The 13,736-nt window shown below is 34.9% G+C and overlaps 3 protein-coding genes across 4 annotated transcripts in view; all 3 read left to right on the top strand.

Moving 5' to 3' along the window:
* LOC143729596 (uncharacterized) overlaps window positions 1–13,736 on the top strand; it is a 700,608-nt gene that overhangs the window by 157,027 nt on the left and 529,845 nt on the right. The gene's annotated exons all lie outside the window — the stretch shown is intronic.
* znf512 (zinc finger protein 512) lies at window positions 3–9,248 on the top strand. The gene is made up of 16 exons (XM_077220250.1): window positions 3–39; window positions 559–647; window positions 1,509–1,564; window positions 2,215–2,264; window positions 2,393–2,577; window positions 3,151–3,228; window positions 3,310–3,414; window positions 3,482–3,606; window positions 3,698–3,784; window positions 3,872–3,970; window positions 4,849–5,016; window positions 5,117–5,311; window positions 5,408–5,509; window positions 6,486–6,548; window positions 7,349–7,447; window positions 7,633–9,248. Exons 2-16 carry the CDS (start codon window positions 560–562, stop codon window positions 8,017–8,019), a joined length of 1,887 nt encoding a protein of 628 aa, XP_077076365.1. The 5' UTR covers window positions 3–39; window position 559; the 3' UTR covers window positions 8,020–9,248.
* Window positions 10,034–13,736, top strand: part of gtf3c2 (general transcription factor IIIC, polypeptide 2, beta) — a 28,580-nt gene continuing 24,877 nt past the window's right edge. The window contains exons 1-4 of one of the 2 annotated variants that reach the window (XM_077220913.1): window positions 10,034–10,257; window positions 11,219–11,419; window positions 11,672–11,885; window positions 13,371–13,650. In XM_077220913.1, the coding sequence (XP_077077028.1) occupies window positions 11,257–11,419; window positions 11,672–11,885; window positions 13,371–13,650 (657 nt within the window). In that variant the 5' untranslated portion in view covers window positions 10,034–10,257; window positions 11,219–11,256. The remainder of the gene's footprint in view (window positions 10,258–11,218; window positions 11,420–11,671; window positions 11,886–13,370; window positions 13,651–13,736) is intronic. The other variant, XM_077220914.1, reaches the window with a different exon arrangement.

Below are 13,736 nucleotides of genomic sequence, written 5' to 3'. Positions count from 1 at the left end.
CGTGCATGAAGTGATCTCGCCGAGAGGACGTTGTTGTCGGTATGCTATAGCTACTCTTGGTTGTTTTGTGAACATTGAGTGTTGGATATGCCCCTTCAAATTGAAAGTTTATTGTATTTCGATGTCATATGAATTGTTTGACGGTCGGGTGCATCCATGTAGGGCTTATTTGACGTAGTGCCGTCATGCGTCCTTTTTTGGCTGGAAATATTGGTGGGCAGTGAATGTGATGGTGGCAGTATTCTTGAAGACTACAGTTATGCTCTGCAATAAAGGTGCATAGGGAGCTTTCAGCTTCTTTGTGCAGATACAGGGTTAGTCCATGCATGCAAATGTGTTTTATTCTCAGATACTTCAACCAGTAAGTTATTTGCTTGCCTGATTGGGGGACATTGAATTAATGAAATTATGAAATTCCACATAGGAGCTTACCTATATGTGACTGTTGTTTATTTGTTTTTGATGATGATTATGATACAGTAAAAATGTAACACAGAGAATCAGTAGTAGATCCCTATCCATGCCTCTCTGTATCTATCCATGATTTGTGTGTAATAGGATGGATCAGACCCAGGGTAACATGTCTGCCATATGTGTCCCCAGCAAGAGGAAAATGCCAAGACCAAAACTAACCCTCCAAAAACCAGGTAAATCTTCATTAGTCTGAGATTTATTAAACACTAAACTTTGTAAACCCTTATTCTGAAGTGATGGCATTCCCAGATCATAATTACGTGATTGTGAAGTCAATTATTATTAGATAAATATACATATATAGGCATTTGGCAGGCAGTTTAATTCGAAGTGACTTACATTGCATTTAAAGTACAAATTTTAATCAGTTCTTGCGTTCCCTGGGAATCGAACCCATGACCTTGGCTTTGCTAGCAGCACCACCATGCTCTCAGGTTTGAGCTACAGGAACTAAATATTTTTACATTATAGGGCTGGAGATCTATTATTTTGTTATCTGTAAAGACAATCAATTACAGTTACATACATTTAGAAAGATTATTTGTTCGTAATTTATTATAAATCAATTCAGTGTTGGGTGTAATTCATCTATATGTAATTATTAATTTTGAAAAAGTAAAATAAGGGATTACTATAAATTTCTCTGTAATTTAATGACAGTTACTTCTAATGTAATTGCATTAAATACTATATAGACTATAGAACAGTTCTTTATCAAACAATAGTGGATCTAACATCAAAATTTAACGTCTAATGTTAAAATGTATGTTTGTAATGTAACCTTCAGTTCAAAAAGAATTGTAAAAATGTTATATTATCTATTTAAAATAATTAAAAGTGTATTGTTCAACTGATCGAGGTAGATATGGGATTTAGAAAGTAAAGAGTAATGCAATACTTTTACAGAGTGTAAAATGTACAGTAATCTAATTGCACTGTTAAAAATGTAATTTGTAGCTACTAATTAATTACTTTTTTAGAGTAGCTTACGCGACACTGAATCGATTCAACACAATTGATTGTGCCTTCAACAGATGTCATAAAGGATTTGGGAAAAGAGGCTGAAGGTAGTGGAATGAAAGCATCAAAAGTAAGACCAAGCATCCTCACCTTGAGCTGTGCATCAATATGCCAGTGTATATTTAGTGTTGTGACCCAGTTGTTAGGTTACCCTAACGGAATTGTTTTTTTTCTCTCTTTTTTTGTAGGTCTGATTGGGCCTGTAAACGACATTTTCTGATGTAATAAATTCCTTTTTGAGCTATTTCAGCTGTGCCGTCTACCCTTAATGTTGCATCTTTGAGCCAGGTGTGACACACGCATATTTATTAATTTATTACATCAGAAAATGAATAAGACAACATAATCAAAATATCAATTATCTGTAATGTTAGTGAGTTGTGACTGGAAATAAATGTATGGATAACTTTAATTTTCAGGATAAGGGACAACTAACCCTAACCCTAAATGCATGCATGTGTAACAGAAACAACAGCCCCAAAACTGGTCTGGTAAAGTAGCTTAGCGGCAGTCCCGACTAGCAACTGCACATCGTTTAAATAAGGTGCTATGATAAGCTTGAGTCACGCACCAATCAGATCTACAAAAAAAGAGGGAAAAAATAACAATCATAATCACAAACATTCATAGCAAGTTTATAACAGTCATAACATTAGGTAATTATTCAAATGAGACCATTAGAACTAATTGTATTATTGCATTTGTGTTATTGCATTTCAGAATGAGGGGACAAGCTCTCAGAAAATAAAGAGAACTTACTCCAGAAAAAAGTGAGTTTTGTGTATTCACTTGTGTTCATGCATGACATTTAGTAGTAAATTTCCTTCTTTGGAGTAGTAAATTTCATGCATAATCTACATGATGGTTTAATAATGGTGTCAAAACTTCATGTCCTAAGGTATCATGATCTCCAGCCTGTGATTATGAGACCTACAGACGATTCAGGCCATGGGTCATCTTCCAGTTCAGTTATTGTATCCAGTCTGATCAATGGTTTGGAAAGCCAACATAGGCACACCGACCACACCAGCAGAATGACGGGGGAACTTGATGGATCCAGTTCAGATACTTTAATAGAAACAGGTTAGTACAGACTTTCAGATATTTAAAGGGTTAGTTCACCCAAAAATGTATCATTTACTCACCTTAATGTCAAACCTGTAAGACTTTCATTCATCTTCAGAACACAAATTAAGATATTTTTAATGAAATCTGAGCCAGTTCTGTACTCTGCTGTGTAACACATGAGAATAAATCTCATTGGTTCTCGTACGTCAAGTAAACATGCTTGAGCTTCCTTTTATCATAACTGATATGTGCATTCATGAATGTTTATATGTGAATAAAAGCCTAAATTAAATCTGTTCATCATATAAAGTGATCAAGTCTCTTCATAAAGTATGGACTAAACCACTCAAGTTTTATGATCTCTAACTTTTTGAAGGGTCAAAGTGTTTTCAGATCTCAGATTTCATCAAAAAGATCCTCATTTGTGTTCTGAAGAGGAACTAAAATCTTACGGGTTTGAAACGACATGAGGGTGAGAAATTAATGACGGAATTAAACATTTTGAGGGAACTAAACCTTTAAGTAGAATAAATGGATATATGACAGTCTAGATAATGTCCAAGAGTACAAGTAGTATTTCTACCACAGATTTTAAATCGAAGAAGCAGAAGATTGAAGCTCACCAGCCCTCCTTAAAAAAGTACATTGAGGAAGTAAAGCAAAAAGGTATGAAATACCTCTGTTTTTCTTCAATAATCCACATGATAAAATGTGAAAAGTGCAGACTGTATGTTTTTTCTTTAACAGTACCTGTTATAGTTCCTGTTGCTCAGTTCACTCAGATGACTGACAGGACGCAGGAGCAGAAATCATCTCAGTGCACCAAGAAAGAGTCTCCTGTTTATCCACCAGGTAACAGGTTGTTCAGGCTAAATGATACAAACAGGAATATTGAATATTTTTGAATATTTCTTTACAGGAAGTCAGGAGGAGAAATGGCAGCTGCAGATTTTGGCAAAGGGTAGAGTGACCTGCCCAAAATGCAAAAGTGTTGGAAGAAAGACAGTGGATGGGTTAAAGAAGCACCTGGAAACCTGCAAACTGGTACGTGCATATATTGTAACAATGTTTATAACAATATAATTGTTTTCATGATTTTCTAGCACTTGTTTGAAATCTGAACCTGATTTTGTAGAATCCTTTTACATGTCCACACTGTGAGAAACAACTGAAAACTTCAACTGGAATGAAGTACCACCTCATGGCTGACCACAACAACTTGGTTAGTTTATATATATATATATAGCAAAATGACAATGAAAAGGTTGATAGTGTTGATTTCAAGATTATTTTCTTGTTGTTTTTTCAGCCCATTCCAGATACTGGGAATGATCTAGTTGACCAAGCAGTGAAGGAGAAACTACGGAAAGTACTAAAGAGGATGGGGAAATTAAAATGTTCTAGAGAGGTGTGGTCATATTTTATAATTAAAATGTAATAAAATAATTTAATACTGATACAGCGCTGCATGGAACATTTTTGGAGAATTTAATAATGCGATAGCATAAAACATAATTTTTATTTTTATAGCATATATACAAAATACTATACATGTACAGTGACCTTGAGCTTGGGAAAGACGCTTTATAAATTAAACATCATTATTATTATCGTTTAAAGTACAGGTCACCACATTAAAAATGGAAAGGTATTAGTGATAAACAAGAAAATGAAATAAAGTACATGACAGTTTAAAAGTGTAAAGTCAGTAAGATTTATTTTAAATAAAAGATAAAATACTTTTATTTAACAAGGACACATTAAATAAATCAAAAGTGACAGTAAATATATTTATAATGTTACAAAATATTTATATTTCAAATAAATGCTGTAAATAATAAATTATGAAAAAAAATTAAAATCAAAAAAACATAATCATAAAAAAACATGGTTTCCACAAAAATATTGAGCAGCAGAACTGTTTTCAACATTAATGTTTCTTGAGCAGTAAATCAGCATATTAGAATGATTAATGAAGGATCATGTGACACTGAAAATTCAGCTATGCCATAACAGGAAAAAATACATTTTAAAATATATTAAAATAGAAAAGAGTTATTTTAATTTGTAATAAAAGTCACAAAATTTTACTCTTTTACTGCATTTTGGATTAAATAAATGCGTCTTGCTAAGCACAAGAGAATTCTTACAAAAAAAATCTTATCGACAACAGTAGAGAAAAAGTGAAAAATATAATAAATAAAAACATGACTATATAGCATTGTGGATGTTTAGAATTGCTGCTGTTGTACCATTCTTAAATGAATGTTGTTGTTGTTTTTTTAGGGTTGCACAGGAAGTTTTACTAGTATAATGGGTTACGTGTATCATATGAAGAAATGTGGCAAAGAGGCGTCAGAACTGGAGAAACTCTTAATGAACTGTAAGCACTGTGGAAAAGCGTATCGTTCCAGAGCGGGTCTGGAGTACCACCTCAAGAACGAGCACGGTCCCGTGAGTTCTTACACATTATTCAGTTTATCTCTTCTAACATGATTGATTCTCATTCAGGCTGTTGAAGTTTCTGCAGATAAGACACCATTATCTGTTGCAGACGGACCAAGAAGTTGAAGTAGAGGAAGTAAAGACACAGAAAGAGCCCGTCCCAGAGCGTACACCGAGCGGACGGGCCAAACGCTTGTCGGCGCAGGTGGCCGTGTTCCACCTGAGGGAGATCGCCAGTGAGGAGCTGCTGAAGGAATGGCCCAAAAGGAAAGTCCAGCGTGACCTGGTACCAGACGACAGGAAGGTGCTGCTAAACATATACGTCCTGACAGACTGTGAATGACGAAGTGGCATTGAATTCATTTTTGTAGGCATTTATGGTATTTTTGTGTTCATGTAGCTGAAGTATTCCCGTCCAGGGTTGCCGGCCTTCAGCCAGGAGACTCTTCGGCAGTGGAAGAATGAAGTCAAACTGCATAAAAAAGTGCAGTGTCCCAACAAGGTGTGATCATGCATAAACTGTTATTGTTCCATAACTTTTCACCATTATTTTTAACTTAAAGGGATAGTTTACCCAAAAATGAAAATTCTGTCAGTAATTACTCTCCCTCATGTTGTTCCAACCCCGTAAGACCTTCGTTCATCTTCGGGACACGAATTAAGATATTTTTGATGAAATCTGAGAGCTGGATCACTCCTCCATAAGCTTCTTCAGGGATTGAAACCTGCCGGCCTCAAAAAGTTATTAAAGACATCGTTAAAATAGTCCAAGTGACTACAGTGGCTCAATCTTAAGTTTATCAAGCGACGAGAATACTTTTTGTGCGCAAAAACAAACAAAAATAACGACTTTATTTCTACTATTCATTTCCTTCTCTGTGGGCGTCGAGTCAGTTAGCGTAGTGTGATAGCGTAGAGCTACGTCACACGTAGGCTCACTATTGGCCGACGCTGGTCATGTGTGTTATGCGTGTGACGTACAACACAGAAGCGCTGCGCTGTTACACTAGTGAACTGACTCGACGCCCACAGAGAAGGAAATGAACAGTTGAAATAAAGTCCTTATTTTAGTTTTTTTTTGCGAACAAAAAGTATTCTCGTCGCTTGATAAACTAAAGATTGAGCCACTGTAGTCACTTGGACTATTTTAACGATGTCTTTAATAACTTTTCGGGGCTGGCAAGTTTCAAACCCTGAAGAAGCTTATGGAGGAGTGATCCAGCTCTCAGATTTAATCAAAAATATCTTAATTCATGTTTCGAAGATGAACGAAGGTCTTACGGGGTTGAACAACATGAGGGAGAGTAAATACTGACAGAATTTTCATTTTTGGGTGAACTATCCCTTTAAAGGTGCAATCATTAAAGTCTTGCATATGTTTTACATTGGTGGAATGAATGTAGCATTATGCAAAAGGAAAGATTTTTAGTGAATGATTTGTTTTGCTGTACCAAATGTGATCTGTGTTGTCATTTTAGGGATGTGGCTGCTTCTATACCAGCGTATCTGGTCTAAAGGCTCATCTTGGGTTATGTACCTTGGTAGGAATGACTTCCCTTTTGTTTTAAGACATGTACATAAATGCTTACATTACAGGATATTTGGTATATTAAATGGAATAAATTCTTATATACTGCCGCAATACTATACACTGCCGTTTAAAAATTTGGTGTCGGTGAGTGTTTTTTTAAGGCTCACCAAGCCTGTATTTATTTGATAAAAAAACACGGTAAAAAATTATATTCTGACATATTATTACAACTTACAATAACTATTTGTATTTATTATTTTAGTATATTTTGAAATGCAATTTATTCCTGTGATATAAAAGCTGAATTTTCAGCATCATTATTCAAGTGTCACATAATCCTTCAGAAATCATACTAATATGCTGTTTTACTGTTCAAGAAACATTTCTTATAATTATCAAAGTATCATACGGAAAGAAATAAAAGTGTAATTACATAATTATCATTACATGGATAGCTATATAATTATAAGTATCTATGATTCTTTTTTTCTGGATTGAATATACATTTCAAAAGAACAGCATTTATTTGAAACAGAAATCTTTCGTAACATTATTAATGTCTTTACTGTCACTTTTGATTAATTTAATGAATCATTACTGAATGAATGTATTAATTTTTTTTTTTTTTTTAAATCTTACCAAACCCAAACTTTTGAATGTATTTTTTTAACCAGAAAATAAATCTATCTGCAGTTTAATTGAAACTAAATAAATATTGCCTTTTTATTTATTACCTGTTTATTATAATTAGATTTGCTCTGGTACAGGATTCATTTATGAAGATATTAAGTTTTTTTTTTTTCTCTGCAGGGTGAATTTGAGACTGGGAAGTATAAATGCTTGATATGTAAGAAAGAATTCAACTCTGAAAGTGGAGTCAAGTACCACATCAATTCCATTCATTCTCAGGTAAATTGTTTATAAGTTTCAATAAAAACAAATCAAATATTTAAAATAAGAGGTAATAAAAAATATGAATAAAAACTGTAATAGTATATTAAAAATACTAAAATAACACAATACATTTATGCTCCTTTTTATCATAAAAATGTACTTTTTATAACAAATATTTTCACTGTTATTATTTTACACAGGACTGGTTTGTTGTTCGGTCCAAGTCTAAGAGTTCAAAGTTAGATAAGCTGCATAAGACTCAGCTGAAGGAAGAATCCATGAAGCCTCCAGACCTTCCGTCACCAGATCCAGCCCTCAGTTTTCCCCAGGTATCCAGCACCTGGCAGGACAGACAGACGATGCCCGTGTCAAGCCCTGGAAGAGTGGAAATAAAGAGGAAGGAGGGGCGGAACAGACGGAAGGAGAAAGAAAGCGGACAGGAGAAAGACTGCTATGAGTTCAGCGGCAGTGACCGTCTGAGCAGCAGCTCCAGCTCCAGCAGCGAATCAGAGGCAGAGGACCGGTGGGCCCTCAGACGGCCTGTCACCAAGCCTGCGTCCAGCCAGAGACATGGGCTTCAGTCATAAATCATTCCTGCTCCTTTTACAAAATGGAATTTCTCCTGTGTTTACCTCAAAAGAATAAAGAGATACACTACCGTTCAAAAGTTTGAGGTCGGTAAGATTTTTTTAATGTTTTTGAAATGAATCGTCTCTTACGAATTGCTCACCAAGCCTGTATTTATTTGATCAAAAATGCAGTAAACATAATAATTATATTCTGAAATATTATTACAATTTAAAATAACGTTTTTCTATTTAATATACTTTAAAATGTAATTTATTCCTGTGATGGCAAAGCTGAATTTTCAGCATCATTACTCCAGTCTTCAGTGTCACATGATCCTTCAAAAATCAATCTAATATTCTGATTTGCTGATCAAGAATTTTTTTTCAATATTATCAACTTTTTTTTTTTAATTGTGGAAATCATGTTTTTTCAGGATACTTTGATGAATAGAAAGCTCAAAAGATCAGCACATAATACATTTCTTTACTGTCACTTTTGATCAATGTAATGCCTCCTTGCTGAATAAAAGTATTCTTTTCTTTAAAAATAAAAAAATCTTATTAATTCCAACAAATGCAAACGGTAGTGTTTGTAGTTGTAGGATGTAGAATTGTGTTTCCCTTTTTATTGACAGGAAGAGCTGCATATATTGAAAGGCCACAGCAAACATTTTAAAACTTCTCTTAAAGAAAGTAATATCACAATTTGACTTTATTATTTATTTCATTTTTGGAATAAAATATTTTAAATAAGTATATCTATGTATGAATGTAGTAGCTGTGTCTCATGCGGCGCACCTCATAAGTTTTACATTAGACCAGTGACCAACTTATTGAAACCGATGCATGTTACAATGTTCATGAATGCTGCTGTTTTTTGTGATATTATTAAGTGTGATTCTGACGGTGATCTGTGCTGCATTAGCCTTTCAGTGTGAAGTTACTTTGTGCTTTAGAAGAAGTGTTCCTGGGGAGACGATGAGTTCAAAAACTGTTGTGTTGATTAAAATGACCCAAAATGAGCTTGTCTACTGATAAACATCATTTTTTATTTTTATTTTAAAGAGTTAAAGTTTTAGAAAACCACATCTGTCTTTTTGAAAACAGAATATTTTAAATATACATGCACACACATATGCTCAAAGTAAAAATGGCTTACAAATGTAAAATCGGTAGGATTAATCCTCCTTAACAGTTCAAATGTGCTTAACATTTCACTAATCAAGTCAATAAATGTTTATATGTTAGCTTGTGACTATTTTTTCTGTGTTCAGCAATGTTATATAAATACTGAATTTTTAATTTACTATTAGTAATATTAAGTGTGTGTGTGTGTGTGTGTGTGTGTGTGTGTGTGTGTGTGTGTGTGTGTGTGTGTGTGTGTGTGTGTGTGTGTGTGTGTGTGTGTGTGTGTGTGTGTGTTTTAGCATTTTTTTTAAAGTTTTCTGTGATGGATAAGTCTAGGGGTAGGGTTAGTGTAAGGGGATATAATATACTGTACAGTATAAAAACCATTATGCCTTTGTAGTGTCCACATAAACCGTGTGTGTGTGTGTGTGTGTGTGTGTGTGTGTGTGTGTGTGTGTGTGTGTGTGTGTGTGTGTGTGTGTGTGTGTGTGTGTGTGTGTGTGTACCGATGTGGGGTTTCTTCTTTTTTTGCTTGAATGAATTTCAAAACATGTAAACAAAAAACAAAACAGTAAACCAAAAAAAAACTTCCACATATCCATTAAAACCCATAACTACTATAAAATGTAAAATGAATACAACTCAAAACAGAATTTTTGCACATGATTGATCATCTAAATACACCTACAAAAGATTACACAGCTTTCTTGTTTAAGATTTGAAAAAGATCACCAATTACTTCTGCAAATGGCAGAGGATAAGAGGAAGGCATGTTGTTTTTGTAAAAGCGCGCACGTGTACATATGGCATTGGGTGTAAAGCACTCTACTGTGCTTGACCACATTGACACCACCTCGTGGTCAGGCGGGAACACGCACATATTTAAAACCTCTCTGGTGTCAGTGTTGGATAGGGGGCGGTAATGAGCAAACGAGGTCATGGGCGACCCTTAAAACATGGCGGCGGCGGCGGCTAGCAGATGTCAAAAATGCTTTAGCTGAGGAGTTTCATAGAAAAGCAGCATATTTCTGTACAGCACGTTTGAATACTTGTGTTTTAATTTAAATCGGGATCGGACAGATTGTACCCAGCGGGCGTCTGACGGCAGCGAGTCTTTCATTGTGTCAGGTGAGTTGGATTCGAACCCGCGTGAATCGCAGACCGTGTGGTTGAAGGAAAGAGTGGACGATCAGCCTGAGCCACTGTTAAAAGCTGTCGGTGTAGAGAAAAAGCCCATGTCTTTCCTGTCCTTTATCGAAGCAAGGGTTTCTTATTATAAAGTTATTTTTTGGAATATAATGGGCTTCTCAAGGAGAAGGAACATCCATCAACTCGAGGCAGTATACAACGTTGCTTATTTTAAAAGCGGTTTTGAACTTTTTACAATGTAATGTCAGATTTATTTAATTATTTATTTTGCTTTTATGAGATTTAAATGACTTGAGTGATTATTGTTTGGCATAACCTAAGTAAGCTAAATGTTGTGTTGGTAAGGCGCCTGTCATCGGGGCTTTGCGCATGCGTGGATTCCTATTTCTGAACAATTTAGTATCATACTAACAAAAAAAGTACAAGAAAAGTGTGTCATGATGACAATACCATGGTTTTGGTATTGAATCTTCTATTTTTGTTTGTATTTCCTATATATATATTATTATTATTATTTAATTTTTTTTGATAGTCTATTTTTGTACACATTTGATTACATTTTAGTATACACTAACAGAATAGTACCAGAAAAGTGTATGATGCCTTGACAATGCCATGGTTTTTGGATATGCATTTTCTGTAATATCATGGTATTTAATGAAATGTTGCTTGAACATGCTTTTACTGCCTATATTTTTTATTTGATATTCTATTTTTGTACACATTTGATTCAATTTTAATATCACACTAACAAAATAGTACCAGAAAAGTGCATGATGCCTTGACAATGCTATGGTTTTTTATATGTATTATTTGTAATATTATGGTAATTAATGAAATGTTGCTTGAACATGCTTATACTCCTATTCTGTATTCTATTTTTGTAAACATTTGATTTTAAACCATTGTATATATAATCAACACATTTCTTTACTTCTAGACTGTGCTGAGAGCAGTTCTGTGAAAGAACCGGTATTAATGGCAGCAGTTGCCCTGAAGTTGGGCGAGCAGAAAGGCGAAAAAATGGGTTTGCCATGTGAAAAGAACACGGATAACCAACCGGGACAGATTAACCAGGAGAGTAAAGGAGCTACTCAGGACTCAGAGCCGCAAAAGATGCAGTCAGAGATGCAAATGTCTGGTAAGCGTGTTATTTCAGTATTCAATGTTTATTTTATTTTGAAGTTACAAAGATGTTTTTTTTATGGTTTTAGTTTTAGTTAACTATAAACCTCCTGCTCTTATATTACTAGTTTGTCATTAGAGGAGAACCAAGTTCTGCCAATAAGGCATGTTGCTTTTGTTCTTTATGCCTTATAAGTGAATACATACTGAGAAATGGATCTAATTCCCACTGCGTTCATGAATCTTTTATTGTGACTGTCTTTTCTAGGACTGACCTCCCAGGTTCCCCCAGGTGTGGACCAGGAAAGCCCAGTTAATGCAGAGGGAACCCAAAAGAATCAAGGTTCTAAGGCAAAGACTCCTGCCAAAAGGAGGAGAAAGGAGATCATTTCACAGACTCCACCACAACATGACGATTCAGCAATCTCTGATACTTCTGAACTCACTTCTAGTGGTCGGCCCAAGAGGAGAGCTGCTAAAGTGTATGCTCTCCAGTTTTATGCAGTTTCCCACATATTTACACAGCATGTATTAGGGGTGTAACGATACCCGAATGTCACGATTCGATACATCTCACGATACAATATTATTGCGATACTCCAAGACATATGATAAAAGGTTAACAAAAAATGTTCTTTTGATTAAATACTAAATTTGATATTACATTGGGGGTGTAAATGAATAGGCTTGAACAATGATGACACCAGAATAAAAATTTTCATGATTCTGAAGCTGAAAATACAGAATTATTTTAGGCGAATATGCTTGCACTCTGTCACTGGCTAGATATATTTAAAATAATGATACCACTTTTTACTGGTAACATAAGACAATTGGCATTATCAGGACCCACAAATATTCCCCCGTTGCATTATTATACATTATATTCAACATTATATATTGTAGTTTAATGTAGTACTGACTCAGAAACTTGAATTTTTTCTCACATGGCAATTTTTATTTTGGGTACATATTACATATACATATGTAATATACCACGATACATATTGTCACTATCCACGATACATATTGTTGCATTTTTGTATTGCGATATATTGGGACACGATATATTGTTACACCCCTAGCATGTACAGATTATATGAATGTATAGTATACTGTATATTTCTGGATTAAATCTATCTTGGTCTAGAAAAATCAATGGTCAGATGAAGTGTTCTGATCAGGACTTGAACTTGGTTATTCCACATTGCGTAACCAACATGCTTACCATTGAGCTATTCACAGAGTGTCTTGAAATTTGCAGTAGCAAAAATATAGATGGAAATAAATTTAAGTAAACGTGTCAAAGGATACACAAAAACCTGCTTGTTGCTTGCTAATTATGCATGTTTGAGCTGTTTTCACTGAAAGCAATTTGTTGTTTTATCTCAAGATGCACACCAGTAATGTTTTCTAAGGCATGTTTATAAAAACTATTTAAATGTCCTAACTGATCTAAGTTCTAACTCTGGCTTAAAGGAATAGTTCACTTAAAAATTAAGTCTGTCATCATTTACTCACCCTCAAGTTGTTTCAAACCTGTATTAATTTCTTACTTCTGAACACAAAGGAAGATATTTTGAAGAATGTCGGTAACCAGACAGTTGATATGGATCCCATTGACCTCCATAGTAAGAAAAAAAAAGTCAATGGGATCCATCAAATGTTTGACATTCTTCCAAATATCTTCTTTTGTGCTCAACAAAAGAAATAAATTCATACAGGTTTGAAACAGCTTGAGGGTGAGTAAATGATGACAGACTTTTCATATTTGGGTGAACTATCCCTTTAATCTAATTCCTGTCTTTGAAACCAGGTAAAAAATATTGTTTAAATCATGTTGTCATTTTCCTTCCCTCAAGGCACAAACCTTGATGTATTTCTTTAGTATCTGATTTGTCCTGATCAGCCGCTAATTTTGTAATAATGGTCTTGTTAATTCATCTCACTTTTTTCATCTGGATCAGTGCTTTAGATTATCTTCACAAGCTGGCCAAGGATCTCGGTACTCAATCAATGAAAGATGGGCCCGAATCTGGTGAAGCGAACAGCACCTCCAAGAAAAAGACCGCAGCAAAGGGAAGGGGGGCGAAAAGGAAAACTCCGGAGGATGACAGCGACTTGGATGATGATGAGGATTTTTCCCCAGGAAAGAATGAAGAGGCAGAGAGTGAAGAGGAAGAAGATTCAGAGCCAGACTTCAGCTTGAACGTGGAGCGCAGAAGCAGACCATCCAGAGGAAATTATGTGAGTTTATGGTCCAATACTCTCTGCTCTGTTATTGACATTGATTTCCATATCTGTGTTGCCTAATTTGTTAATGATGTTCTGCT

This window comes from Siphateles boraxobius, unplaced genomic scaffold (assembly GCF_051911475.1).
Source record: "Siphateles boraxobius isolate OS27281-9 unplaced genomic scaffold, OSU_SipBor_1 8, whole genome shotgun sequence".
Classification (NCBI taxonomy): domain Eukaryota; kingdom Metazoa; phylum Chordata; class Actinopteri; order Cypriniformes; family Leuciscidae; genus Siphateles; species Siphateles boraxobius.
The sequence above is the reverse complement of the archived record's forward strand: the minus strand, read 5'-3'. Positions and strand labels throughout refer to the sequence as shown.

Bases quoted from the DNA above. Each gene is read 5' to 3' on its own strand.
- znf512 (XM_077220250.1), top strand. From the start codon at position 560: ATGGATCAGACCCAGGGTAACATGTCTGCCATATGTGTCCCCAGCAAG. The intron at 1,565-2,214 runs GTAAGACCAAGC...ATTGCATTTCAG, and splicing joins GTGGAATGAAAGCATCAAAA to AATGAGGGGACAAGCTCTCA. The intron at 3,229-3,309 runs GTATGAAATACC...TTTCTTTAACAG, and splicing joins TGAGGAAGTAAAGCAAAAAG to TACCTGTTATAGTTCCTGTT.